Here is a 25,660-nt window from a genome sequence, read left to right on the forward strand (position 1 = left end):
AGATAGACTGACCTTGGGAGGCCAGCTGAGGGGCTGACTCATGTTTTAAGTATGACCTATTCTGAGTGGCTACATCTCCTGCGGCACTAAATATTCTTTCAGATGGCTGTTCTAGTAGGAGGGCAAGATGCTAGCCAGGAGATGTGTGCATTGGACAGATGGTGTCTTTGGCTTTGTCGTAGCCAGGAGGATCAAGCTGGTGATTTATTCCAGGGTTTGGGAAGGTGTAGACACAACTGAATCCACTGCTGTTGGGCCAGCCACAGTCATATGTTCACATGACCCTGAAGCAACCGAAGCCAGATGGGGCCATAAATTGCCAGGTGAAATATCAAGAGGCTCTTCCTAGAGACAGCAGCAGGTTAAAACGCCTGAGTAACCCTGTCCCCTGCACTTCCTCTCCGCCCTTTTGAACTCCTGTTGTTCATTCCCATGTGATTGTTTTCCCTGTATCACTGGCAACAACAGATGTTTGGAGTCGAAGATCCAGCAAATGCCTGCCAAATACATCAGGTCCAGGAGGAGAGGGATTGTGTCTCTGGGACATTTTTTTCTTCATTCTCTTTCAGCAACTGAACATACTTCCTTTCCATTGTCTTTTGGTGGGAAGTTATCTATGGCCGGCAAAAGAATAAGAAGGTCAGGTGTCATTTTCAGACAACCTCTTTACAATCCAAGGGACTTTTCCCTAAGTCCAAGTAAATCCATAGAGCAGCTCCTCTTCCAGCCAGGTTGGTCTTTTTCTCCATTGTGGTAAGCTGTAAAGGAATATTTCAGAAGAACAATCTTCATTTGTAGCTCATGTTCCATTTCAGTATCTGTATGGGCACCGTGACTTAACAACTAAAACATTTGGCTTGAAAGAGGAGTCAGGAGAGAACTCCCCTGTAACCAAAGCCCCAGACAGGGGACCTTGAAAGGGGCGGAGCTTGTGTTTCCTGGAGAAGCAAAGGCTAAAAGTCTTCATTCTTCATGAGGGAAAATGTTAGTTTCTGAGTGAGATGACAGGAACTGGCTGTGCTCCATCAGGGGTAGAAAGAGGAAATGTATCTAAGTGGCAGCAAGAAAACTTAAAACTGAGTGTAAGAAGCTCCTGACAGTGAGGGTTTTGACCCCAGCAGCACATTGTCCTCTGGAAGCTTCTCCTCTGGAGGCCAGGAAAAGGGGAGGATAGACAATATTCCCAGGTACAGCACAGGTTCTTCTTCCGAGGTCCCCTTGCCCCAGAGCCATGTCGCATTTCATTCGGTCTGCTGTAGAGGGGCACAAGAGGCGTGTGGCGAATGGTGTGTAATGGACAACTTGAAGGTGGCTGGCCTTGGGTTGTGGGCAGGTCTGGGAGCCAGTCCTAGTCCAGAGAAGATCTGTGCTGTCCCCGGGCCAAACCGTATTTTCTCTTGAGTCTTGGACTGGCCTTCTTCAATTGTCAGTGGTCTTTCTACCCTTCCGCTATACATAGGAGACAGTGTATACAGTGATAGCCCTTACCATGCTCCTGTCACTATGCAAAGCACTTTAGGTGGCTCCTCCCACCTGCTCCTCCACACAACGCTATGCAAATACCTTGTTATACTCATTTGATAGATAGAAAGACTAGGGCTCTGAAAGAGACCTTCAGGCCAGGATTCCAGCCCAGAGAAGATGCCACACCCGGTGAGTTTACGTCCCATCAAACCCTGTTTTCATCACTATGGCACTGATGCCAAAGCTTTTAGAGCTTTCACTGATAACAGCCTGCTCCAGTCCAGTTCTCCACTAGGGCTGTACAGCAGTGGTCTTAGGCCTATTACTTCTGCTGTCTGAGTTCAGGTCTTTTTTCATAAAAATGAAGATAATACTGGGCTAGGGATTTAGTTCAGTGATGCTGCCTCTGCCTCACAAGTACAAGGTCCTAGAGTTTGATCCCAGTGCCCCCCCCAAAAAGATAATACTGCCTTCTCACCTTCCTAGGGAAGATTACATAAGATAGAGCCTCCAATGTGGTATTTTTTTTTTCTTTTATTGAGTTTATTGGTACATTTTAGGTATACAGTACAATTACGTTCATTACTGGGATCTTGTACCTTTACATGACAGGTCTTGGTTCTCATTTTTTCCCCTTGTCCCTGCCCTCCCTTCACGCCCTCCTCCCTTCCCCATTTACAAGCACTTTATTTCCATTTTTTCATTTTCTCATATTTTTTTTCTTTTCCCTTATTACCTTTTCCCTACCCTTCCCATTTTCCCTACGCCTTTAGCACTTTTCTTCCTATTTCACATGGTCAATTGTATCATTACAATCTTATGTGCTATTACAGTTTTTCACACCAGAGAAACTATTCGGTATTTACACATGTGTGACTTATTTATTTCACTTAGGAGTATATCCTCAATATGTATCCATTTTCCTGTGAATGAATCTAATTTCTCATTCTTTATGGCTGAGTAGTATTCCATTTTATAGAAAAACCACATCTTTATCCAGTTTCCAACTGATGGGCAAATGGGCTGTTTCCAAGATTTAGCTATTACAAACTGTGCTGCTATAAACATAGGTGCACATATATCACTGTAGTATGATTCTTTTAATTCTTTTGGAAAGATACCCAGCAAAGGGATGGCTGGGTCAAATGGAACCTCTAGTCCCAGCTCTTTGAGGTATTTCCATATTGATTTCCATAGTGGTTGCACCAATCTGCACTCCCACCAACAATGGAGAAGGGTTCCTTTCTCCCCGAAACCCCCCAACATTTGTTATTGATTGATTTCTTGATAGCAGCCATTCTTTGTGGGGTGAGGTGGAATCTCGGTGTTGTTTTCATCTTCATCTCTCGAATGAACAGTATTATTTCATATATTTACTTGCTGCTTTTACTTCTTTGTCTGAGAAATTTTGATATATAGGAGGTGTTCAGTTTGTTTGTCTCCATCCCCCTGCCTTTTCTGCCCCTTTCCTTGGGCTTTTCATGGTTTGAGTTATTCCTTCATGATGTCCCTGGTTCTAATCAGGCCTCTCTCAGTGACAGACAGGGATGCTTTGCAGCTCAGTGTCCCTCTGACTGATGTCAACTGCTAATTCCTTAAATTTACATATCATCTTTCTTCCCTGGAGCTCACAGCACTTAACAGACAAGTGGAGCACAAATGATTTAACTAAGTGAAATCCAGAGGTCTGCTTGTCTGGAGATTCTGCAAACCAGTGGATTAGCTCAGATGTCAGTGCTGAATTATGATCCTTCAGCTGCTCGTGCTTAGCACACCACCAGCATTAACTCCCTGGTCTAGCAGTGGCCTCTAAATCATGCACAATGATTATCATCCTGCTGTGAGAGAGGAGAAGAGAAGACAGGAAAGGAGAGAGGAGGAGTTGCAAAGGGTCCCTGGAAGAGGCTGGCCCAGAGACCTCTGGTCTGGTCCTGCCTCGAGTTCCAGGAACGGGCTAGGTCAACAGTACAGAACACCAGGTAAAATCCAGTTGGCCCCTACTTTACCACCCAGCACACATTTTGCTTACCCTGTTCTACCCTTATGCTGTGATTACTGCCTTGTAAGAGTGCAAATTCATACAAGTGACACTATTTCTGCCAAGAGATTTTCAGGCAGCAAGAGGGTTTTATTTGTGAAACTGTGAAGGAAGAAGGCTGAATGAAGTTTGGTTTCCTTTAGAGCCAAAGTGGAAAACAGTCACAGGGCTTGGAAATTACCGGGAGTGTAGGAACATTTTGGGGGTTTTGCTGGTGTCTCTATTCACTGGGTTCCTCTAAAGGTCACCCTGTTATTAATTCACCTCACCTTTGAAAGGGGCTTTGGGCTCAAGAGAATGGAAGGAATTGTGAAGGGATTATGTGAATCTGAGAGATTGCCAGAAGCTAGCTGATTATCCCTCAGTCCTCAATTCCAATATAGCCTCATAGCACTCTGTATCTGTGTGTCATTTATTCATTTGTGCATGCAAGGGAACAGAATTTCCTAGGGAAAAAAGGAAAAGAGAAAGCTGCATTAAATCTTTTATGCTCAAGACCAGAACCCTACAGTTTAACTGAGATGATAAGAAAGACTCCCTATTGTCAAGTTATAGTGCCAGGTAATGTGGTAATCTGCTGAAACCCACAGAAAATGACCTCATTGAGGGAAAAAACTCTGTGCATATCTCAGACTAACACAGCATCACATTAAGGTGACACTGAGGTGGCCTGTGTGCCCACATTCCATGCTGGGTATGTCCCTACCCTCCTTGCAGAAGATTCAGTGTAAGTGCTCCTATGTTTCCAACCTAAAGCAGGCAGAGCGATTTCCTCCTCAGATAAACCTTGCTTTCTGCATGAATGGCCAGAGTTCTCCTGCACATGCTGGAGTTGAAGATGCCAACCTTGGCACCTGTCTCTTTAAGGCATGGGTCTGCCATGACCTTTTAAAGGAGGTAAATGCAGTGATACTGTCAGTAAATGCTAGATTTGTTGGGAGAGGAGGAGGCAGATTAATGTTGCTTGTGTCAGAATGGGTGGAAAACAGTTGGCACAAGAGATGGGTTAGGTGGAGAACCGGGAAGTGAGGAATTAAGGAAAGAGGAGAAAAGGCAGCAGCAAGCCCAGTGGAATAATTGTTTGCCTCCAACAAAATGTGACGGGTTGGGGCTGGGGATTTAGCTTAGTGGTGCCGCCACCTGTCTTGCATTTGCAAGGTCCTGAGTTTGATCTCCAGTACCTAAAAAAAAAATGTGATAGATTTGGCTACCGCACCTACAGGCAGCTGCAGAAAGGTGGGAAAACCCTCAGTCACTCCAGGCGGCACCATTTAACCAGCATCTCTACTTTGGACTCTCATCTTTATGAGCTTCAGTTGCTTCGCCATGAGCGTACTAGCACATATCATATAGCAGATGAAATAAGTCATACCAGTGTGCTTTGTAACCTGTAAAGCATTATGCAAATATGAGTTGTAATTATTATCATTAAGATTTGTAGCAAAAAGAACTGATGGGGAAGTGTAGGTTTAGAAGATCACTGAGTGTCTAGTTGTGATATTGGGATCTGCTCCCTCCCAGATCCTCATCATTAACATTCTCTCCTGCAAACAGCTGCCTCTTAGTTATCTGTGCTGACTTGGCCTTGAAGAGGTCAGGTGTTGTAGAGTATGAAGGCTGACAGTGCTGTGAACCCAGAGAAATCACTAACTAGAATCCCACATAGCATCCTCAGCAGGGCTCCTTAGGCTCCTGAAGCAATAATCCCAGAGGGTCTAACAACAGGAAGGGCCTCAGGGGAGCCAGGAAGATGGGCAAGGTGGCTGGGAGTTGACAAGGAAGAAGCTGTTTCTGTGCTGCTGGCAGAAAGTTTGTCTCACGTCTCACCTGGATATCAGCAAGAGTGATGACAAACGAGCGACCAGTGTGGCATTGGCTCAGGGCTCTGGAGTCCTAATCTGTCCTTTCCTCACAACCCCAGGATGTTTACAGTCCTTGTCGAGGGAAAAAACTCTGCATATCTCAGACTAACACAGCATCACATTAAGGTGACACTGAGGTGGCCCGTGTGTCCACATTCCATGATGGGTATGTTCCTACTCGCCTTGCAGAAGATTCAGTGTAAGTGCTCCTATGTTTCCAACCTAAAGCAGGCAGAGCGATTTCCTCCTCAGATAAACCTTGCTTTCTGCACGAATGGCCAGAGTTCTCCTGCACATGCTGGAGTCGAAGATGCCAACCTCAACACCTGTCTCTTCAAGGCATAGGTCTGCCAGTGGCAACAAGACCTCAGTCTAAAGAATAAGAGTCTGATTATTTGAAACCAATCCACCAGAAGGGCCATACTCCAAACATTTGGGTTGTTGAAACCATAATTTCTCAGAATATGTACATTCTGTGCTAAACACACAGCCTTTGTTAATGCTGGTAACCTTATCTTTGTCATTGGACCTGTGTGTGTGACTGGCTGCTTGAGAAAGGCCAAGTTCAGATCCCTTAGGGTATATAAGGAATGAAGTGAAATGTCAGGTCCCCTGAACTACCCTGCTCAGCCACCTCCTGCTCTGCTTGAAGTTGACACTGGCTTCTGAGTTGTGGTCACTGGAGTCCAGGGATCATCTAGCAGCATTGGCAGAGACAGAAGGTTTTAAATGTCTTCCATTTGGTCAGTGACCAGCCAAGATGACAAAGGCCCAAAGCACAAACCACCTGGCCTGTCTAACAGCCACCTCAGCCTGTGTAAACCAGTCCCTTGTAATCAGTTCATTAGACCACATTGGCTGTTTGGGTAGGCCCATGATGAGTAAGACATGAGTCTGGCCTTTTGGAATCTAGGGAGAGAAAGCAAGCCTGTACTGAACCAGCCAAGACATAAAACTGACACAGAAACAGGAAGAGGGAATGTCACGTCTTAGAGAGACTTAGAAAGGGATTCAGGAGGGAACAATACTGGAATCAAGGCTTTGAAGGGGCCCTTAGAAAGACAAAGGGCTTGGAGAACAAGAACGTGAGTAAATACAAAACACTCAAGCTACGGTCCCAATTTTCCCCTGCAGAAGCCACAGCTGCAAACAAGTGTCTTTCTAGGCATTTACCAGGAATCCCTGTTTGGGTTTGCTTCCCCAGATGACAGGAACTTCTTGCGGATGCAGAGTGACAGCAGGCGAGAGGGCCAGTATGGGCGGATCATCAGCCCGCCGGTGCACCTGCCGCGGAGCCCTGTGTGCCTGGAGTTCCAATTCCAAGCCACAGGCGGCCGTGGGGTGGAGCTGCAGGTGGTGCGGGAAGCCAGCCAGGAGAGTAAGCTCCTGTGGGTCATCCGCGAGGACCAGGGCGGCCAGTGGAAGCACGGACGCATCATCCTGCCAAGCTACGACATGGAGTATCAGGTGGGGTGGGGTGGGGTGGGGTGGGGAGTTGGCTGGGAGATGCAAGGGAATCGCTGTGGTCCCTGTTCCAATATTTCAGAGGGCTGCACCCATTCATCATTAGGGACATGCTTAAGCACTGCCGTTTTCATTGTGCTTCTCCCGTCGCCATGGCAACTAAATGACACTCTTATTTGTTATTCAGAATGTGCCTATCTCTACACCCAGACTTGGTTCTTTGTTCCTCCTATTGCCTTTTATATTGCTGAAATCTTCCCCAACAAATGTTTCTTCTCTCCATTTTATTTTAGATTGCTATCAGGTAGGCTGACAAAGGCGCACAAAGCACAAGGAAACAAACACAAACAAGCCCTCCACACACAAGGAAAAGAGCTGTGGAACCCCTCAGAATCCAGGAGAAGATAGGAGCAGGAGCACCGGGAGGGACAGGTGTGGTTTGCACTCCTCAGCCTGCAGACCTGAGAGAGTCCTAACCACTGCAGGAATTGAGTTGTATCATCTCTGCCCCACAGAGCAGGAGACTGAGGCACAGATGGGCGCAGGCAGCTGTAGCTGCCTCTCAGGGAGGAGTAGATACGCTGTGGATGAGGTGACTGAGAAACAGCCAAAGCATTAACCTGCTCCTCCCCAGACGGGGAGCAGCAACAGATGGCTGGAGAGGCAGCCAACTGCTCCTCCGCCTGCCAGAGGACACGCGCTCATTTGCAGAGAGAGCCTGACCAAGGCGAGGATGAGGAATGACTGGAGACCATCCCACCCCCGCCTGGGGTCCCACTTGCTGACCTCATGCATGTCCTACAAGTACCTGTTTGAATTTTTGTTACATCCACCAGATGGTGGGCTTCTCCAGGCAGAAATCTTCATGGGTCTTGATACTTACTGTCCTTGTGCCTGGCACATAGTGGGTGCTTGGGAAGCCACTGGGGAAAGGGTAAATCATTTCTCTCCCAGTTGAAGTAATGGGGCCCTAGGCATTGTCCACAAGGCAGCTCAATCCTGTAGCCTGCATATCTCACGTTACTCTCACCTGCTCATGTCCTCTGAGTTTTCAAATGCTTGGTCTGGGTGTTTGAGAGATTTATGAGAAAGGAACCTCTGAAATAGCTAGGGAAATTTCAACCTTCCTGAAAACACACCCTGATTGTGGTCCTTTTAATCAACACATTCTAGTTACTGGACAATAATATCTGTCAACTTACTATATTTTCTTATGTTCTCAAATATGCATTTGATTTGAGCCAGCTCTCTTTAAATTAAGATCTCAAGAACTGTAGCCATGTGGTCAGCAGATGTGTACCAGGTGCAGTAATCTGCACATGCATGCGAATGTGTACACGCACGCACACACGCACACACACACACACACACCCATGTTAAGCTGCAATTAACAGAAATTGGAAATCTTTGCATTTGGACCAAGAGGTTTCATTAACAGTGGTTCTTGTTCTTCTGGCTTCTAGATTGTGTTTGAGGGAGTGATAGGAAAAGGACATTCAGGAGAGATCGCCATTGATGATATCCGGATAAGCACTGATATCCCGCTGGATAGCTGCATGGGTACGTGACTACCTGTTTCTTTGTGGTACTTTCAAATAAGACGCCAAGGGCTGGGACATCTAAGGAGAGGTAACTGGCCATTTTCAAACAGTCATTCCCAGTGAGTGGGCCAGCACCAGTCTATGCAAGTGGGGAAGTGCGGGTGTAGTCATAGCTTGGACTGACATCAGGGTGGAAGGGTTGGGAAATGAGGTGAAAGCTTATATCCATGTTCCTGGTCAGAAGTAGACGTGCACTGAGTATATGAAGATTCTGGGTGCCAAGTCCCCATCATCAAGCTCCAGTTTTTAGCAAAGAAAATGCTAGAGGGTGAGAGTAGCTGCCAGTCAGAATTGCATGCTGGAAGGTTTGAGAGATTTAATGGAAGCCTTCGGTGGTGAGCAAAAATAGTAAATGTGTTATATAAGAGTAATAACACAATTACCCGAACAGTTCTTTCAGAGGACATTATGAATTTCAGAGGACATTATGACATTTAAAGTAAGATGGTACATTTTGCTTTAAAGCTCATACCTCTGATGCCCAAGACCCTGGAATTATAGGATAATACATTGCATACCAGGTGATCAGCATAGGAGGACACTACTACTGCCCCCTTGGTCAGAAGTTCTAAGCAGCAAGCCCTCCTGAGAGGTGCACATTTTATCCAGGACTACATAATGCAGCAGGGTCTTCCCAAGACCATCTACCCTCAGAGGAACAGACATTCTTGAGTAAGAGGGGACTCCCGAGAAGGACAAGAACCTGCTTTCAGTCAGCACAGGATCTATAACAAGTCCCCAGGGCCCACGGCTCCCAATTTTGTGTGTCCCTAATGATGTCAGAAGCAACTGAGAATGCCCCAATCCCCTTGAACAATCTTTGGGCTCCGGGCAGCTAAAAGTAATTCTAGCTGTGAGAAAGTAATCAGTGGTAAGTGACTGATTATAGTGCTTCGGGGCCCCATTACTCGATGAAGGACTTTTTGTTCCAAAGCAATTTTGAGAATCTTCTCCACCCACCTGAACCCCTTGATGATGATATGTTAGACACAGTCGAGAACACATGGAGGATATGGGGCACTTTCATAATCATATTTCCAAATATGTAACCTAATGGAAGTCATCACGATCACCATGTTCGTCCAATTATTTCTTTCCTTAATCTAACTCAGTTTTTCTCCTGTTTTCTTTCTCCAGAACCCATGTCCGCTTTTGCAGGTGAGAATTTTAAAGGTAAAAAAATATATATTTTTTGCATGCCTTTTCCTTCCCCCATGTGGTGTGAATTTGGTGGGGGTGGGGGTGGTGAGCACAGGGGAGGGAGTAAACTTCCAAATTTGACAAAACTCCACGAGAAAATAGTTGCCTCACCTTCCCACCACTAGATGGCGCCAACAACACCTGGAGATGGTGGAGATTGAGATCCTGGCTGTCTCTTGTTTAATTAAAGTTTAGAAACCTTTAATAGAGACAAATAGGTTATAGACAAACCTTTCAGCCTTGCATTGTCCAACAGGGAGCAATGAGGCTGAAAATTCAGGAGTAGTGAGAAAAGAGAGGCTGGGAAGATTGAATTTAAAAAAAAAAAGAAAGAAAAGAAAAAACCCATAATAAATTAAAAGGGAAATGAGGTGATGAGGATTTATTTTAGCCTGAAAATGGGTTCTTTGTGGCTCCAGGGAACCAAGGTGGTGGTCTCCATTAACTTTCAGGGAGGTCCAGAGGCTGGGGGTCTTGTGAGAGAAGAATGCTAGGAACAGACACAGGAGTATGGTGATCATGAAGAGGAGTTGACAAAGTCAGAAGATGGAGTCTGGCAAAGGGAATAAGGAGGCACATTCGGTAACAGTGAGAGCACTTTAGATACAGGGCTGAAAAGTAGAAAAGGACAGTTACTCTCTTAAAAAGGAAATGGGAAGCAGAGCAAGAAAGACTAATTTAGGATGTGTGCCTTATTGGCAAGGGAAGGGCTTCAACTTTGGGTGATGGTTATGTTTATGCTTTTGTAATGCGGTGGGTTCTACATCCTGCCCTCTTTGTAATCCAGCTAGTTGACATCAAAGTTTCTGTCCAGGTTGCTAAAGCTAAACACTTAGGAGCTGCTTTAAACGCTACCCTGCAGTTGGCCAGAGGGTAAAACATACTCTGAGACACCATCACCTAATGACAGGGAGTTTTCAGAACCTATTTGTTGTGAGCAGTCTGAGGGCTAGGGAACCCTGTTGGTAGTGGCTGGGCTGAACCCTACAGGGGACAGCATTTCAAAGATAGGGGTAGCCATTTCTGTAGCCTACCTCTCAACACATTGTCTTTACCCATTAATCCACCCCACCCCTGGTTGGAAAGAGATGAATTCCTGGTTTGCCACCTATGTTCTCCCTGATTCCAAATCCCTGGACCTGATTTGCCACTCATCACAGCTCTAAGACAATCAATGAGGGGGGAGAGTAACAACACAGAGGAGAATAACAGCCATGCAGAATGGATTTTTCTTTCTTTCTTACTATTCCTGGCCTCACCAAACCCCATGCCACTCCCCATTACATTTTAAAATATGAAGATTATTCACGTCCATACATCGGTGGTCTCTGGGTATAAGATTTCTGTGATTGCAAATCCAAAGTATTAAAAGGAAAGCTGAAATTCACATTGAACAACTTGGATTCCAGTTGAATTCTAGTTCTAGTCCTCAGGACCCAAGGTAATGCTTATGTTCGGAAAGAGAAACCTGCTTATATTGCTTCCTCTGACTCTTTGGGTTTTTGAGACTCAAAGCTCTCAGAAAGGCTGATTCAAGACATGCTGACAACTGCCACAGAGACGCCATTCTGTGCAAGCACCATGTCAGGCTGTGACTGACAAGTATGAAGGCTAAGAGCTTTGCTTCCGTGAGAGAATACACAAACCAGGCACACATGCTTTCATTGAAGCCTTGCGTGTCACCGGGCAGCGTGATCCAGTCATGTTCTCTTGTAAAAAAAAATACCTAAATCTCACCCGAGTGGCAGTGTTCATTTGGCCAAAATAAGCACAGGGCTTAATAGCTTGGAGGTAAGAATTTCCAGTACGCTCCTGATGGGTACCGGGGACTCTGCAGAGGCAAGGGTGCGAGTTGCACAGGGTAGCCTATGGCTGTTGTTGTGAAGCTGGCTGGCAAGCACCTTTGGAAGGAGGCAACCAAGTCTTGGAGAGCAGAAACTCAGCCAGGAATAGAGTCCAGAGCAGAATCAGAGTTCAGAAGGGGTCATCATGATCACATTGCACATTTTATACGGAGTTTCAAGGGTCACATCTTTTGGACCTAGGCCTATTTGACCTCAGTGTTCTGAGTATGCAGCGTGCTCTGTGTATTCACTCAGGCAAAATTTTCACTTTGAGGAAAGAGGACTGTGTTTGTTCCATCTAACGGAGTGATACGCCTTCTGATCCAGTCCTGGGAAAAATGGCAGGACCCCTCTCTGAGAGTCTAAAACTAATTTTTCATTCAAAAAAGGGAAATAGAGACAAATCATATTTGAAGAGGCAAGATATGGAAAGCTAATGCTGAAAAAAAAACCTTAGCAATAGGCATTTACATTGTTACTATGTTTTGTGAGTTGAGATTGTTTTTCTTTCCCATTATAACCATTGGGCAAAAGTAATCGCATTCATTAGGAGAGATCAATGTGCACTTGGTAAATCTTTAGGAAAATGCAATAAAAGTGGCTTTTGGACCTGGGCTTATTAGATGTTCTTATTAGATATTCTTGATCTTATATATTTTGAAGTGTCTTTCATTTTGTGGCTCTTACTGATTTCTTACTTTATCACGTTGTGTTTTTACTCTAATTGCCTTATGCTGTATGCTTCCTGTGTACACATAGATTGTATACCAGGGTGTGAGTTGGGTGTGAGTTGGAGAGGCTGTAGAGAAGAGAAAGCTGTGTACAGAAAGTAGGCGGAGAAGAGAGACTGAACCAACTGTGTTGCCATACAATTTTTTAAGACCTTTTTGTTGGGCCAGGGATTTAGCTCAGTGGTGCCGCCTCTTGCCTTGCAAGCACAAGGCCCCAGTTCAAAACCAGGTACAAAAAAAAAAAGGATCTTTTTGTTGTTGTTATGAGTCACTTCTTAAACAATATAGCCTAGGTGTGCGTTTTTTCTTTTCTTTCTTATAAGCAGTGACTATAAACATGGTGCTGTCATGTATCTTTTTCTAGCATTTGAGCTTTAGCAAATGAAAAACTGTGCATAAAGGGAAAGAAAAAAAGACTGAAAAGTGGCGTGATTAAGGTGATGGATTATTTCCTCTTACCCAATACTTTCTTTTTTCAATAAGAGAAAAAAGAATAATAAAGAAGCCAGTAAAAATATATAAAGCCCATAATCAGAGTTCAGTTGTTGTTGACCAGGTGATTAATTTTAGCAGCTCATAGTGTAGACCAGAGTTTTTATTTGCTTTGGAGGCTGCAGGATTTGAAGGTAGCAGAAGCAGAGAGATGGACCTGGTGCCTCACCTCTTACCCACAGAAATCCAGGCAAGGCTGTGTTCACATTGATGGTGCTCAAAGGAACAGCCAAATCTGTAGGCAGCTGGGGACCTGGGTTTATGTCTGATCATACCTGACAGCAGTGTACCTCATCTCGTGGGTTTCAGAGTGCCCTTCCACTGTCCTCCTTAATTTTCATCCGGATGGCACCAGGAGAAAATGAGCATCAAAGGGTGATTTTGGGGGTGCGCTAGAGTTGGCTGACCATCTATGCCTCAAGCTTTGGCTCTGTTTACTTGGTGCTACTGGCTGATGTTTACCGTGTGGTACTCCTACTTCTCTTCCCATTCCTGGCCTCACCCTCATTGCCTGCTTCCCAGAGGCCCTGCCCATCATTGCAACATCCCATGTCCCAGGACTCAGGCCCCAGGCCCAGCCTCAGATTGCCTTCCTTTCTCCTTGGATTTCCTTTTCCCCTTGACTCCCTCTACTAGAAGCACTTGTGAGACGAAGAGAGGGTTAACTAGTATTCAAGCACGTAATCCTCTGATGAAAGGCAGAAAAGTATTCTTAAACCCTGCCAGGGCTCCAGATAGGCAGCTGTGGTGTGTGATTCCTCCTCCCCCACATTTCCAGCTGCCAGATGAAGGCAAGGTGTTGCTGAGCCGGGCAGGAGGGAGATCAGACGTGCGAACCGCACAACTGCTTGCCTGCCATCCTTGCACAGGGACAAGGAGGCGTTGTCGTGTGTGCATGCTGCTCTCCCATCACAGAGGTGGAATCTGTCCCTGCCCTGCAAGTTGTTAGCAGATCTAAATAGCTCATCTAAACAGCTGCTCCAATCAGTTTGAATAAGGGCAGAAGAAAATGTTTCTCACCAATCTCTCACTCCAAGAACACAAAGGAAAAGCTGCAAAGAAGGTCAAGAAGTGTCTGAGACTTCAGCCAGTCAAGGAATCTGAATTTCAAAGCATTTTTAGGTAGACACAGATGGGGAGGCCCACAGGGTTTCTGAGCTCACTGAAATTTTCCAGCCACCCTCCCACCATACACTGCTCATAAAACAAATGGAAAAAGTCATTTCTCAGGGATGCTTTGACTTCAACATTCTTTTTCCAAACAGATTAAAGGGTGTGACCACATTTTTCTACTATCTTCTATAAACTTTGCTAGAGAATTCAAGCTTTTTCTGTTGTTTGCTTAATCTCACAAATTACATAAACCTTTCTCCTGAAATCTTCCATCACCAGCACTTCATTTTCAATAGGTACAGAAAGGAGTACTTGGGCAGGCCAGGCCAAACCTACAACAGTATTTATGTGCAAAGAGCTTTTTCTGCTCACAGTGAAGATTCACTGTTGGTGTCTTTCAAAATATTTCTTTTAAGAACCTGGGGGACTGTTCCAGGCCCTGGTGACAAAGCTGTAGCAGATGCTTTTTCATTTCAGGACTGTGGTGAGAACCTGATCCTGAGACACACCCATCCTGACAGTTTCAGAGTAGGAGGTGGCAAGGGAAAGGAACACTTCTGGTTCTGTCCCTACTGTTGTTTAATGGAAGGTAGATCATAAATATTTCAGGCTTTAGAGAAAAGATGTGCAGTCTCTGTTGCAAGCACTCAACACTGCCACTGTAGCACAAAAGTGGCCATAGGCAGTAGGGAAACACAAGGTGATGGCTGCATTCTAGTAAAACTTTATTTATAAAAGCAGGCAGTGGGCTGGGTTTGTCCCATTGGGATGTATTTTTAGCTAACTGACAGGTCAAAGCAAACAGGCTAAAGATTCACTTACCTGGTTCTAGTCCTGACTCCTCCTGCCTTAGTAACAATGTGGGCCTCTCTTGGGTTTCACTGTGTGCTGCCCTGCCTTCCTCCTCTGTTTTCCTGTATGGGAAACCAGGAGAAAATCACTTATCCTCTCAAGTCCTCATATCTACTACTTGAGGGTCATGAGAAACAAAGAGTGATTCATGTACAGACCATAGACCAGTGGCTAATGCACAGAAATTGTTCACTCAGTGTAGCTGTTGTTACAGCCATATTTCCTAATTGCTCATTAATCAGCGATCCTATTTGTAAACAAGAATGGAAGGAACACTACCTAACATGCAATTTTTTCCCCATGCATGGCCTCTCAGAATTTATTGTTTTTCAAAATTCAAATTCTTTGCATTCACATTGCTTTTCTCCAGGGGCTCAGAACATTTTATAGATGGGAGCCCGCTGAACCTTGCAAACCCATGTGAAGTTATTGATGATTTAAATAACCTGCTTTTCATTACTTCAAACAATGAGAAAACTTTGTGGAGGACTGGGGTTGGAAATTAATGAAAAATAGTTCAGGAGTTGAAAATGGTTTCCAACTGGAAAAGAGAAAGATACGTGAATAAGTGGCAGAAGTCAGGGAAATCATGGAGCAAGTTTTACCAGCCCATCGCTAGCTCTAGGCAAGGCTGAAGTCTCACCAGCATCCCTTCTCCAGGCTTGGAATAACTCACTCAGGCTTCTTTGTTGTAAAACACTGGCCCAGACACTTTATATGGCTAAGGGAGCAAATGGGGCTAAAATCAAGCTATTCATCAACCTGGGCACCTGGTGCAGGTGTCATCTGCCCAATATGGGCACCTTTTCCACCTCATTCAGGTACCATATGAGTGAGCAGAATCTCTAGCATTTTCTGTGAAGTACTAGTGGGTCATCAACATTGTCTGAGAGTCTGAATATTCATCCAAAATGTATTCCTCTAACTATCTGTCCATCTTGTCTATCTCTCTATCTATCTATCCATCCATCTAACCATCCATCTATTCACCCATCCATCTGGCATTCATTAGATGTCTCCTGTTGACTGGAAAAGTGCTTTGGGTAGAGTTTAACCCCAAATGACTTATTACCTTCCCTTTCCATTCACTTGCAAACCACAGCCTTGTCAGCCTTGTCAAGGTTGGGACAGAACCAGGTTCCCATCTGACACAGTCCAACTACTTTGAGAGTTGAGTCTTTTTAGCCAAAGGGTATTCTGAGAAACTTGTGTCCCTCAAGTGTAAGTCATTGAAAAATTAGGGATGACTCCTTGGGGGTGAGGAAAGCATTGCTAGTTGTACCTGCTTTCTTTCACCCTCTTAACATTAAAAGCATAAATTCACATAGTGTATTTTCTCATTTCTCCAAATACCTACCTAAGGAAAACATTTAAGGAAGCAATGTAATGTCCCCAAATGGCTTTTGTTACTAACATCTTCTATACGTGTTGATAAACATAGGGAAAGGGGTATTGGCAAGAAGGTCTTATACTAAAAAGGAATCTGTTTTCCAAAACAGCACAATTCAGAGCCGAGAGACCTATACCCACAATTCTGAACACAAAGTCTACACATTGGGATTTAACTTTCCTTGGGCAAGAAGGCAGATTCTCCTACTGGGGCCCAATTTTCTCTCTATCATCAGAAGTGCTTTAAGAGTAGAACTGAGGTGTCATCCTTCCCCAGCCCAGCACTTGAGCCCTGGGTGGTGTATTTAATGGTGGAAGCAAGCATGTGGAAACTTGTGCTAATGTAGGGAGCATAGGTAATTATGACTGTGCTCTGCTTAACAAAAATGTGTGCCCCTGCCTTTTTGTGGTCTGGCTAGGCACTTTAGAGTGGGTTTACATAATGGATTTGCCACCTTCCTTCCTCTTCTTAGAAGATGGCCCTCATTGTGGAGTCATGGCCAAGGATGCTTTGTGAGGAAAAGAGCAATGGCTCTGGGGAAATCAGGCCCATCCCTGTACACTTTGGTTATTCCTGTGTATTTCTGTAAGCTCATATAAAAATCCAATGGTGGGACAGTTGCCAGGCAGCAAATACTTTGGTGACCTGAATCATGACCTATTCACTGCAACTCACAAGCTAGCCATATCAAGGAATTGTTATCAGTGCCTTGCTTTCTCCTTCTGTTTCTGTGCATAATTTCCAATATGACTATAAGTAAAAGAGAGAGAATGAGCATCAGAAGGTCCATTTTCAGCTATAGTAATAAAATTATTAAAAGAAATGGTTCAAGGAAGAATGAGAGCAGGTGATAAGATGGGAGAAGATGAGGCTGTAGGAAGGGGCCTTTGGGGGTTGTCTTAGTTACTGTTCTCATTGCTGAGACAAAACACCCAACACCCAAAGTTAAAGGAGGAAAGGTATATGTAGCTCACAGTTTATAGAGGTTTCAGTCCATAATCAGCTGGCTCCAAGGCAGGGTGTCATGGCAGAGAGGCATCTCAGGAGAAACGGTTCATGGTGGGCAGAAGGTAGCAAAGCAAGCAAGGGGCCTTAGCAGCTTCTTTCTGCCCCTTTGATACTCTGTCTAGGCTACTGGGCTTAGGGTAGTGCTAAAGCAGTCAGTGGACTGATCTAATAATCACCCACCCTTGATCCCAGCATCACACAGTCTAGATTCATCTACCTTTGAAAAAGGCCCACCTATGACCACATGAGGCTTTAGGAGGATATCTAGGCCCAAGCCATAAGGGACCTAGGATTCTGGGGTCCTCTGTACCCTAGACACATGGCTGTTGCTATCAAAATTGTGTGCTGAACACTGCTGTTGGGCTTATAAGGACCCAAGAGGTACCAGGGAACCTAGGTGTTAGTGGAAGAGATCCCCAAAACTGCAGGAAGCAGAGATCTTTCAAAGAAAGAACTTTTCCTCCTTTATAAACCTTTCCTCACTTAACTGTGGGTGTTGGGTATCTTATCTCCACGATGAGAAAAACAAACTAAGTAACTAAGACATCCCCCAAAGGCCCCTTTCTACAGCCTCATCTTCTCCCATATTATCACCTGCTCTCTGTCTTTCAAAGAAAGATCTTCCAAGAAAAAAAAAATGGCCTCATTTTCCAACCCTTTTGAGAAGATATTAAAAGATATATACTCCCTCAGCTGTTCCCCAATTAAAACTGGGGTTCAGGCTATAGGAATTGAGGAACACTGACTCAGAATTAGAGGCCTCAGCTTTAGTTCATATACCCTTAGGTAGAAACCAAGATAAGAGTGATTTCCCCTGCTCCTGTGGTGGTGGTGGTGGGGCAGAAGATATAATTGAGCCCTGTCCCACTGTGAGCCCAGACACACCCACAGAGTAGGTAGCAGCACATCCCTCCCATGGCTTGCCTCCTGGGGTACCTATGGGTAGAGAGGATACATCTTTCTGGCCACCAGAATTTGATAAGGCAGCTAGGGAGACATTTTTCAGAGGTTAAGCATACATCATTTTTCAGAGGTAAAGATCATGTCTGGTTTTGACAAGCTCAGAAGCATCTAGTCTCTTTTTGGGCCAGATTCTCATCTGATGTAAATCTTTGGGAGAATCAAGTTGTAGCACTGTTTTGCATCAAGTGGGACTCTAGCCAGTCTTTCCCCAGAGTTACTCTGGGCTTAAATCTACTACAGCATCTCCATGGCAACCAGAGGCTGGCCAGTGTATGAGGCTGCCTTCTAAATCCCCAGCTAGCTTCTCCTCCCTGCTCAGTCTTTCCCATGATTGAGAATGATCTCCTTCCCTTTCCCCTCACTCACTCATTCTCCCTCTCCTGTACCCTCTGCTGCACTGTGCCCACATTTTCTGTTGTAACTTCCCTTCCGATCTGCTTTCAAAATCCTCTATCCAATTAAATTAAAAGAAGATGTATTAGTCATTGCTTGACAGTGATAATTGACCTGTTTAGACAAGACCAGGCTGATTTCAGTGGGCACAGAAGCCCTGGCAAGGCAAAGTGGAATTTACCTTCAAGTCTTGCCAGCCTAATTAATACATTGTTTAAGAATGCCAGCCAGCCAGCCCAAATATGGCATTTCCACCCATTTGGAGAATCTGCCTAATCTAATACCAGTGTGTATTTGTGTGTGTGTGTGTGTGTGTGTGTGTGTGTGTGTGTGAGAGAGAGAGAGAGAGAGAGAGAGAGAGAGAATTCTATATGTTATTAAGTCATTATGGTTAAACAGGAAAAAAAAACAGCTCTGTAAGGTACAGCTGTTGGTTGCATTCCTACTTATTACTCACCAGCGGAATAACTAAGGTTAATTGAACCTCTCTGAGCCTCTGTCTCCTCACCCACCAAGTGGGTGTGGTGATCCCTCCCCCACCAAGGCTTAAGTAGGGGACGACATGGAGCATTTAAAAGTGCTTGGCACATACCAAAGACAATCGCCCCTTCCTTCCATCCCCTTCCCCATGTGCCCCAAAGCATGTACCAATGTGTTCCTCTATTTCTCTCTCCTTTTCTTTTGTAAATAATTTTCGATGAGTCCTCGTACTCTAGCCTAGCAACACTCTCTGTGTCTCTCCCCCAGGGGGCACCCTCCCGCCGGGGACCGAGCCCACGGTGGACACGGTGCCCGTGCCGCCGGTCCCAGCCTACTGGTATTACGTGGTGGCCGCCGGGGGCGCGGTGCTGGTGCTGGTCTCCGTCGCGCTGGCCCTGGTGCTCCACTACCACCGGTTCCGCTATGCGGCCAAGAAGACTGATCACTCCATCACCTACAAAACCTCCCACTACACCAACGGGGCCCCTCTGGCGGTGGAGCCCACCCTAACCATTAAGCTAGAGCAAGACCACCGCGGCTCGCACTGCTGAGGGCGAAGCAAGGATGCACTCAAACAAACGAGAAAGACTGCAACCCCGTGGCCTCGATTTTGCACTTTTTTTCTCCTCGCCTAGTCTCTGTGTGAACTCACAGACAGCTCTCTCCCGGGCCCCAACCCTGAGCCCACCCACCAATCCTCCTTGGGTTCATTTTCTTTGCTTCTTTTCTTTCTCTCTCTCTCTCTCTCTCTCTCTCTCTCTCTCTCTCTGTGTGTGTGTGTGTGTGTGTCTCTCTCTGTGTCTTTCGTCTTTCCTTCTTTTGTGATTCTGCACCAACAAACCCCACCTATAATGCTGCATCTTGGACGATGAGAAGAGACCACCCCTAAGCACTTCACCACTCATGGCTCAGCTGGTTTCGCTCCAGAGACTGGTTCTCTTGTTCCTCCCTTGCCTTATCCCACCCCTCCTCTCTGTGGGCAGGCTGCCAGGCGTCTTGAGGGAAGCCTGGCTCGTGTGTTTGTACATAGTGTACACTCTCGCGTGTGAATACCTCTATGTGTGTGTGTGTGGGTGTGAGAAAGAATGTTTCATTGGGTGGGGGGGCTGAGTGTGTAGAGAGGACCCCTTTCACTCTTTGTTATTTCTCCTGGGGTACATGTTACAAAAAAATAATATGCTGTCTATGTTTTGTTTACTTGGAGAAGAGATTGAAGCTTTTTGTTGCCTTATCTAGCTCTGGCTGGGTTTCTGTTGGCTGTCATTGTCATCTCCAGGTACCTAGTAAAACAGGCCACATGGAATGCAGTGTGGCTCATCCCTTCCCATCCCCCATTGAGAGCAAGGTTCCCCCAGCACCCTCAGGTGTGACCGCCTTGTCATGTCTTCGGGTGTCTTTAAAGTCCCAAGATAACAGCCATTGGGTGTGTGTGGAACCATCTTTACTTCCAGCCCTGAAGCAAATCTGTCTCATGTTGCCTTATAAAAAAGAAGCTAATAATGAATGTTTAGCTTTGATCAGTTAAGTTCAATCATGGAGTAAGTCATACAGAGTAGCAAATCTGGGACTGGTGTAGGAAAAGCAGTAGTCTGTTTAAGTTGAGAGCAGGTGAGGGCTGGGGTTTAGCTCAGTGGCGCTGCACCTGCCTTGCATGCGCAAGGTCCTGAGTTCGATCCTCGATATTGGAAAAAGAAAAGAAAAGAAAAATGAGGTCAGGAGGAAGAGGAGAGAAGTGGGGAAAAGGAAGGACAAAAATGGCTTTTAAAATCTCACCCTGGGCCTGATTGTGGTCCACTGTGGGATGAGAGTAAGAAGGTTTTTAAAAAAACATTCTTTGGTATTATATTGATCATTGTAATAGCATTTGTAAAATATGTGGGGAAAGGGGGATCATTTGTTTTCCTTTCATGATGTTAATGTGTGGCTGAATCTATAGCCACTAAAATATAAGGCTTGTCCACATCTTATTTAAATATTATGAAAGAATAGAAAGTAATCGTTTGTTTAAATATTCCACTGTGCTACCCCTTAGAGCACTCATAGCATCTAGCAAACACATCTTCATAGGCTCACCTGGCATATCCAGATGTTGCCACTTGGTCAGAGAGAAGGTAGAATAAAGATGTATCTATTGCTGCCATTTGTCCTCTTGAAGCAACACAGAATGTTAGAAAGCAGTAGCCTAATGATAATGTGGAAAGTGTGGATTACATAATGAAGTCAGTTTCATTGATGGAACATGTTCATTTTAAGATTTTTTAGTGTAGCATACTAAAGCTCTGCCTTGGGTGCATTTGTTTTTTACCTTCCTTCTAGGAATCCACTGGGGAAGTGTAAAATTCACTAAAAAAATGGGTTGCCTGGGTTGAAAGCCTCCAGGTACCTCTGGAGCAAAATGCTAATGATTTTTTTTTTTTAATTTGGTTGCTTGGGAGAAAGCCTTTTAGCATTCTTTTGGAATATCCACATTAGGTCCCTCCAGCACACTACACACTCAACACTCAGCTTTCCCATCTGGTTCACTTCATCCTCCTGAAAGAACAGTGCTCTCCCACTCTTATTCTATTTCAAAGAGCTACTTGGTCTCAACCACAACAGCCCTGCCATGAAAAGGAAAGATGAAAGCCTCAGGCCTGGCTACCTTGATATTTCTAGAAGTGTCATATCCCACCTGAAGACAGAGAAGGGAGCAGGACAGGGTAGCAGCTCAGGATGCCCTGTGGTGGCCGACATGCAGCCACTGAGGGGTTTGTGTAACAGGTGTCCATGTCCACTGAAGCCTTTGGGGCCAGACATTCCCTCCAGGTGACCGACATTCCTGTGGGCCCCCCGTGGAAGCGTGGCATCAGGAAACCAGACCGGGAAAACCAGCCAGGGTAGCAACTGGCTAGGTTACCATATTCCCTTGGGGATTCTCCATCTTTAAAAGAAGATGGCAACAACTTTGTAAACTTGCTATGTGTTTACTCCATGCTCCAGGCAGCCTCATCTCATCATCTCTGTGCGTGCCATGCCATAATCGACAGTATGAGATTTCCCCGATCTTGGTGGATCTTAAAGCATACTCAGCTGGGCCCCTCTCTCTCCTCTCTCTCTCCCCCTCTCCCCGCAACGCCAGCAACTTTCATAGTATTATCCAGATACTATGCTAAAAGAGGCAGCTCCACTGTAAAATGCCATGCCTTGCAGCTTTGAAAAGCAAAATTCTGTATTTTATGGAAGGAGAGAAGAGTCACTCTCTTCTAAAAAAAAAAAAAAAAAATGGCCTGGACAGGTGAATGCATGCATGCATGTGTCTAGAGTTGCTTCTCTGAAGAAAAGAGGTGCTAGCAACTATTAAAATATGAATGAGTGAATGGATTAGGTGAAGGTCTAACTCCAGCTAGTAAAGTTTTTGCCTTAGTAGAGGTTTCATGACAAAACTTCCAGAACGGGACCCCTTATCTTTGGGGTTATAAAGAAAAGGCCCTTCCTTGATATTATGCTAGCGATCACAGCACCTAATGCTGGCCAAGGCAGAAAAAGAAAAAGGAAAAATCATAGCATTGCCACTGACAAAACAGGATGCTAAAATTGTCTTTTCCCTTGTCCCTGGGTTTTTAGAATCACAACCAAAATAGGAAATCCAGTAATAATTCTGAGGTTAATACCCCATCTTTAAAAAGGCTCTATCCTTAAAGTGAAACTAGCAGGCAAGCAAATACCTATAAAATAGAAAATTACCAAAGAACAACAGCAAAACAAGAACACCTAAAGATTTTTACTTCCTATTCTTCTCCCCTCTCCCTATAACTGTTACATCCTTGCATTGCTCTGTTGCCTGTGTGTCAAAATAACTTGTGGATGTTGGAAACTATTTGAAAATGTATTGTGTGGAATGTAATAAAATAATGATATTTTTATACAAACATCTGGGGTTTTTTTTTTTTCCTCTTTGCCTGTGAGAACAAAGTTGAAGTGTAGGCTTTGAACAAATTAATGTTTCCAAAGTTTACACAGTGCTTCTGAGCTACGGGGCATTTCTGTGGGAGGCAGGTGGCTTTTCTCCTTAAAGGCTAAATGCCAGTTCTCCCTTCTTTTTATTTTTGTTACCGCTTGTGGGGAGTTTTATCCAATTTGTGTGGCTGAGCCAACTTTTATGATTGGTGTGGGATTTTGTGAAAGTTGCTAAGTGCTAAATTGCTAAATATGATTCCACAAAATTTCTCTTGATGGCAAATCCCCAGAGAGTAGGCTCTGCTGTCAAAGGGCCCCAGGAGGAGCGAAGATGAATCATGTATTCAGCTCTACCAAGACATTTCACTTCCTTTGGCAAAGCAGCAGCAACATCTTACTCTCACCTTCCAAATTATTACTTCCATAGGGACATTGATTTCTAATTTATGAGTGATTTCCCAGTAGGGGGAAGAGTCAGAAACTTGTAGTATATTCAGGGCTCGGGTATTCTAGACTCATTTTTGAAGGATAATGAAGATAATTGTACGAGTATTTGTGAACCAGGAAGTATCAGAGTAGAACATTTCATAAGAGGAATACAATAATCTAGAAAATCCTTGTGCCTGGGGAAACTTAGTCAAAAAGCCTGGTCTTGTTTAATAAGTACTTTTCTTCAGTCCTCCTCTTTAAAAATTGATCAGGTGTAAAGAGCGAGAGAATAGATTCATTCATAGGAAAATGGATACATATTGAAGATATACTCCTAAGTGAAATAAATAAGTCCCACATGTGTAAATACCAAATAGTTTCCCTGGTGTGAATATTCTGCAACAATGCATAAGATTCTAATAAGATTACTGACATTTAGAAATGGGAGGAAAGGAGCTAAAGGTGTAGGGAAGGTGTGATACGTAGGGGAAGAACAAAAAGGGAAAAGAAAAAAATGTGAGAGAATGAAAAGATGAAAATAAAGTGTTTGTAGATGGGGAGGGGAGGAGGGGGTGAAGGGAGGGCAGAGGTAAGGGGAAAAAATGAGAATCAAGACTTGCCATGTAAAGGTACATGATCCCAACAATGAATGTAACTGTACTGTATCCCTAAATGTACCAATAAACTCAATAAAAAAAAAAATTGATCAGGTTTTTAAAAACATTTTAAAAATTAATTTTATTGGCACATTTAAGGTATACAATATAATGACATTCATCACTGTAAATTTGTACCTTTGCATGATCCATCTTGGTTCTTATATTTTCCCCATTTCCCTGCCCTCCCTTCAACTCCTCCACCCCTCCCTATCTACAAAGACTTTGTTTCCATTTTTTTCATTTTCTCATATTAATCCCATTCCCTTCTTTCCTTTCCCTTCCCCTTCCCCTTTGCCCCCACTTTTCTATTTCACATTGTCTATTATACCTTAGAAAATATTTTAATCAGAGGAAGATTTGGAAAACAAATATACAGGAAAGATGTCTCCCGAAGGTTCAAGGTTTTTACATAGGGGCCAAGAATTGGTCACAAAAGGGTTTTCCACAACTCCACCTTTGTGAGGTGTATCTGAAGTCTTCCACTGACCTAAGAGCTTTCCTCAGAGGTCCAAGAACCATCCTGAAATGTCTTGAGGAGAGGCACATGCCCAGCAAACCCTCTTTCTGCCAAGGTCCTTCTTTCCTAGGTTTTATCCAGACTTGAATCCAGGAAGGAGTACTTTTATAGCTGGAAAGCTTCTCCAAGTGCCGGTGAAAGGAGTCAAGCTTCTGGACTGCAGATGTTACAGGAATCTATTTGTACAAGTAGTTCTGAAGAGGTGTCGGTATCTGTCCTCTACAGGAGAAGAGAATCAAATGTCCATGACTAGAACTTTAGAACATTGTTTGTTCCTCCAGTGCCAAGCACAGTTACTCTTTTTGTCTAAATAACATTTGGTTTTCTTTACAACCATTTGTTCCCATTAGTAAAAGGTAAAGTGCAAGCATCTCAGAAGTGTTTCAAGCAAAGACCCAGGCTTAGTCAACCTCCTCCTGAGCTGACCTAGAACCAAATTTGCCAGACTGAATTAAATGAGCCATTATTCATGATCCATTAGTATTACTGTTTTTGGAGCCACGTTTGGGGTCTGCGCCATCTTGATTCTAGTTCCAGGACTTATTTTAGGGATATTCTTTCTCCCCCTAAATGGCAAAGACTGTTAGAACTCCAATCTTACACATTGAACTTTTAACAGTAAGCATTCCTTAGTGTATTTCCAACTTAGCCCAAGCATAAATATTACAGAAATTATGTTTCTATGGGTCATAAATACCAGATGTCAAGGCCCAGCATGATATGTTATGTTCCTACCTTGTCCTTTATGACGGTTTAAATGTGTGTTCTTGCTTCAACCACTTGTCCTCCTAGCTCCGATGCCCAAACTCTGTCCAAACCAATGTGTTTGTTTTCCTTGCCTCTTTTCACTACCTCTGCAGTTGTTTTGCATACACATTGTGGCCTTTTTTTAATCTGTGATGAAAAGAGCTTCATTTTGAAGTTTTGATTTGTCTGCATTGTGGGTTGTACTTCTAAGCCAAACTGCAGATCAGTAGGTGCGGGCTTGTTTTTTCTCTTTAATTGTGCAGAGCGCTGGGGCTCTCACAGCTGTAATTTGGCTTTCATCCACTTCATTGATGGCCCAAAGAAAACACAAAACAAATCCAACTGGAGAAAAAGGAGGAGCGAGGGGAACACCAGCTGATGATCTTACATCAGCAGAGGAGGGAAAATACCTTATATAAATAAGCTAAAAGCCAGGAATAGTGTAGCAGTTAATTAAGCCTAACACAGATCAGGTGC

At 44.3% G+C, this 25,660-nt stretch overlaps 1 protein-coding gene across 6 annotated transcripts in view; it reads left to right on the top strand.

Moving 5' to 3' along the window:
* Positions 1-25,660, top strand: part of Nrp2 (neuropilin 2) — a 123,197-nt gene that overhangs the window by 72,812 nt on the left and 24,725 nt on the right. For 2 of the 6 annotated variants that reach the window (XM_033764573.1, XM_010616106.1), the window contains exons 13-15: positions 6,569-6,831; positions 8,292-8,388; positions 9,567-9,602. In XM_033764573.1, the coding sequence (XP_033620464.1) occupies positions 6,569-6,831; positions 8,292-8,388; positions 9,567-9,602 (396 nt within the window). Of the gene's footprint in view, positions 1-6,568; positions 6,832-8,291; positions 8,389-9,566; positions 9,603-19,162; positions 20,569-25,660 lie in introns of those variants that run through there. The other 4 variants (XM_033764574.1, XM_010616107.1, XM_010616108.2 and 1 more) reach the window with 3 other exon arrangements.

Source organism: Fukomys damarensis, unplaced genomic scaffold (genome assembly GCF_012274545.1).
Source record: "Fukomys damarensis isolate Sample0158 unplaced genomic scaffold, DMR_v1.0_HiC HiC_scaffold_16, whole genome shotgun sequence".
Lineage (NCBI taxonomy): Eukaryota > Metazoa > Chordata > Mammalia > Rodentia > Bathyergidae > Fukomys > Fukomys damarensis.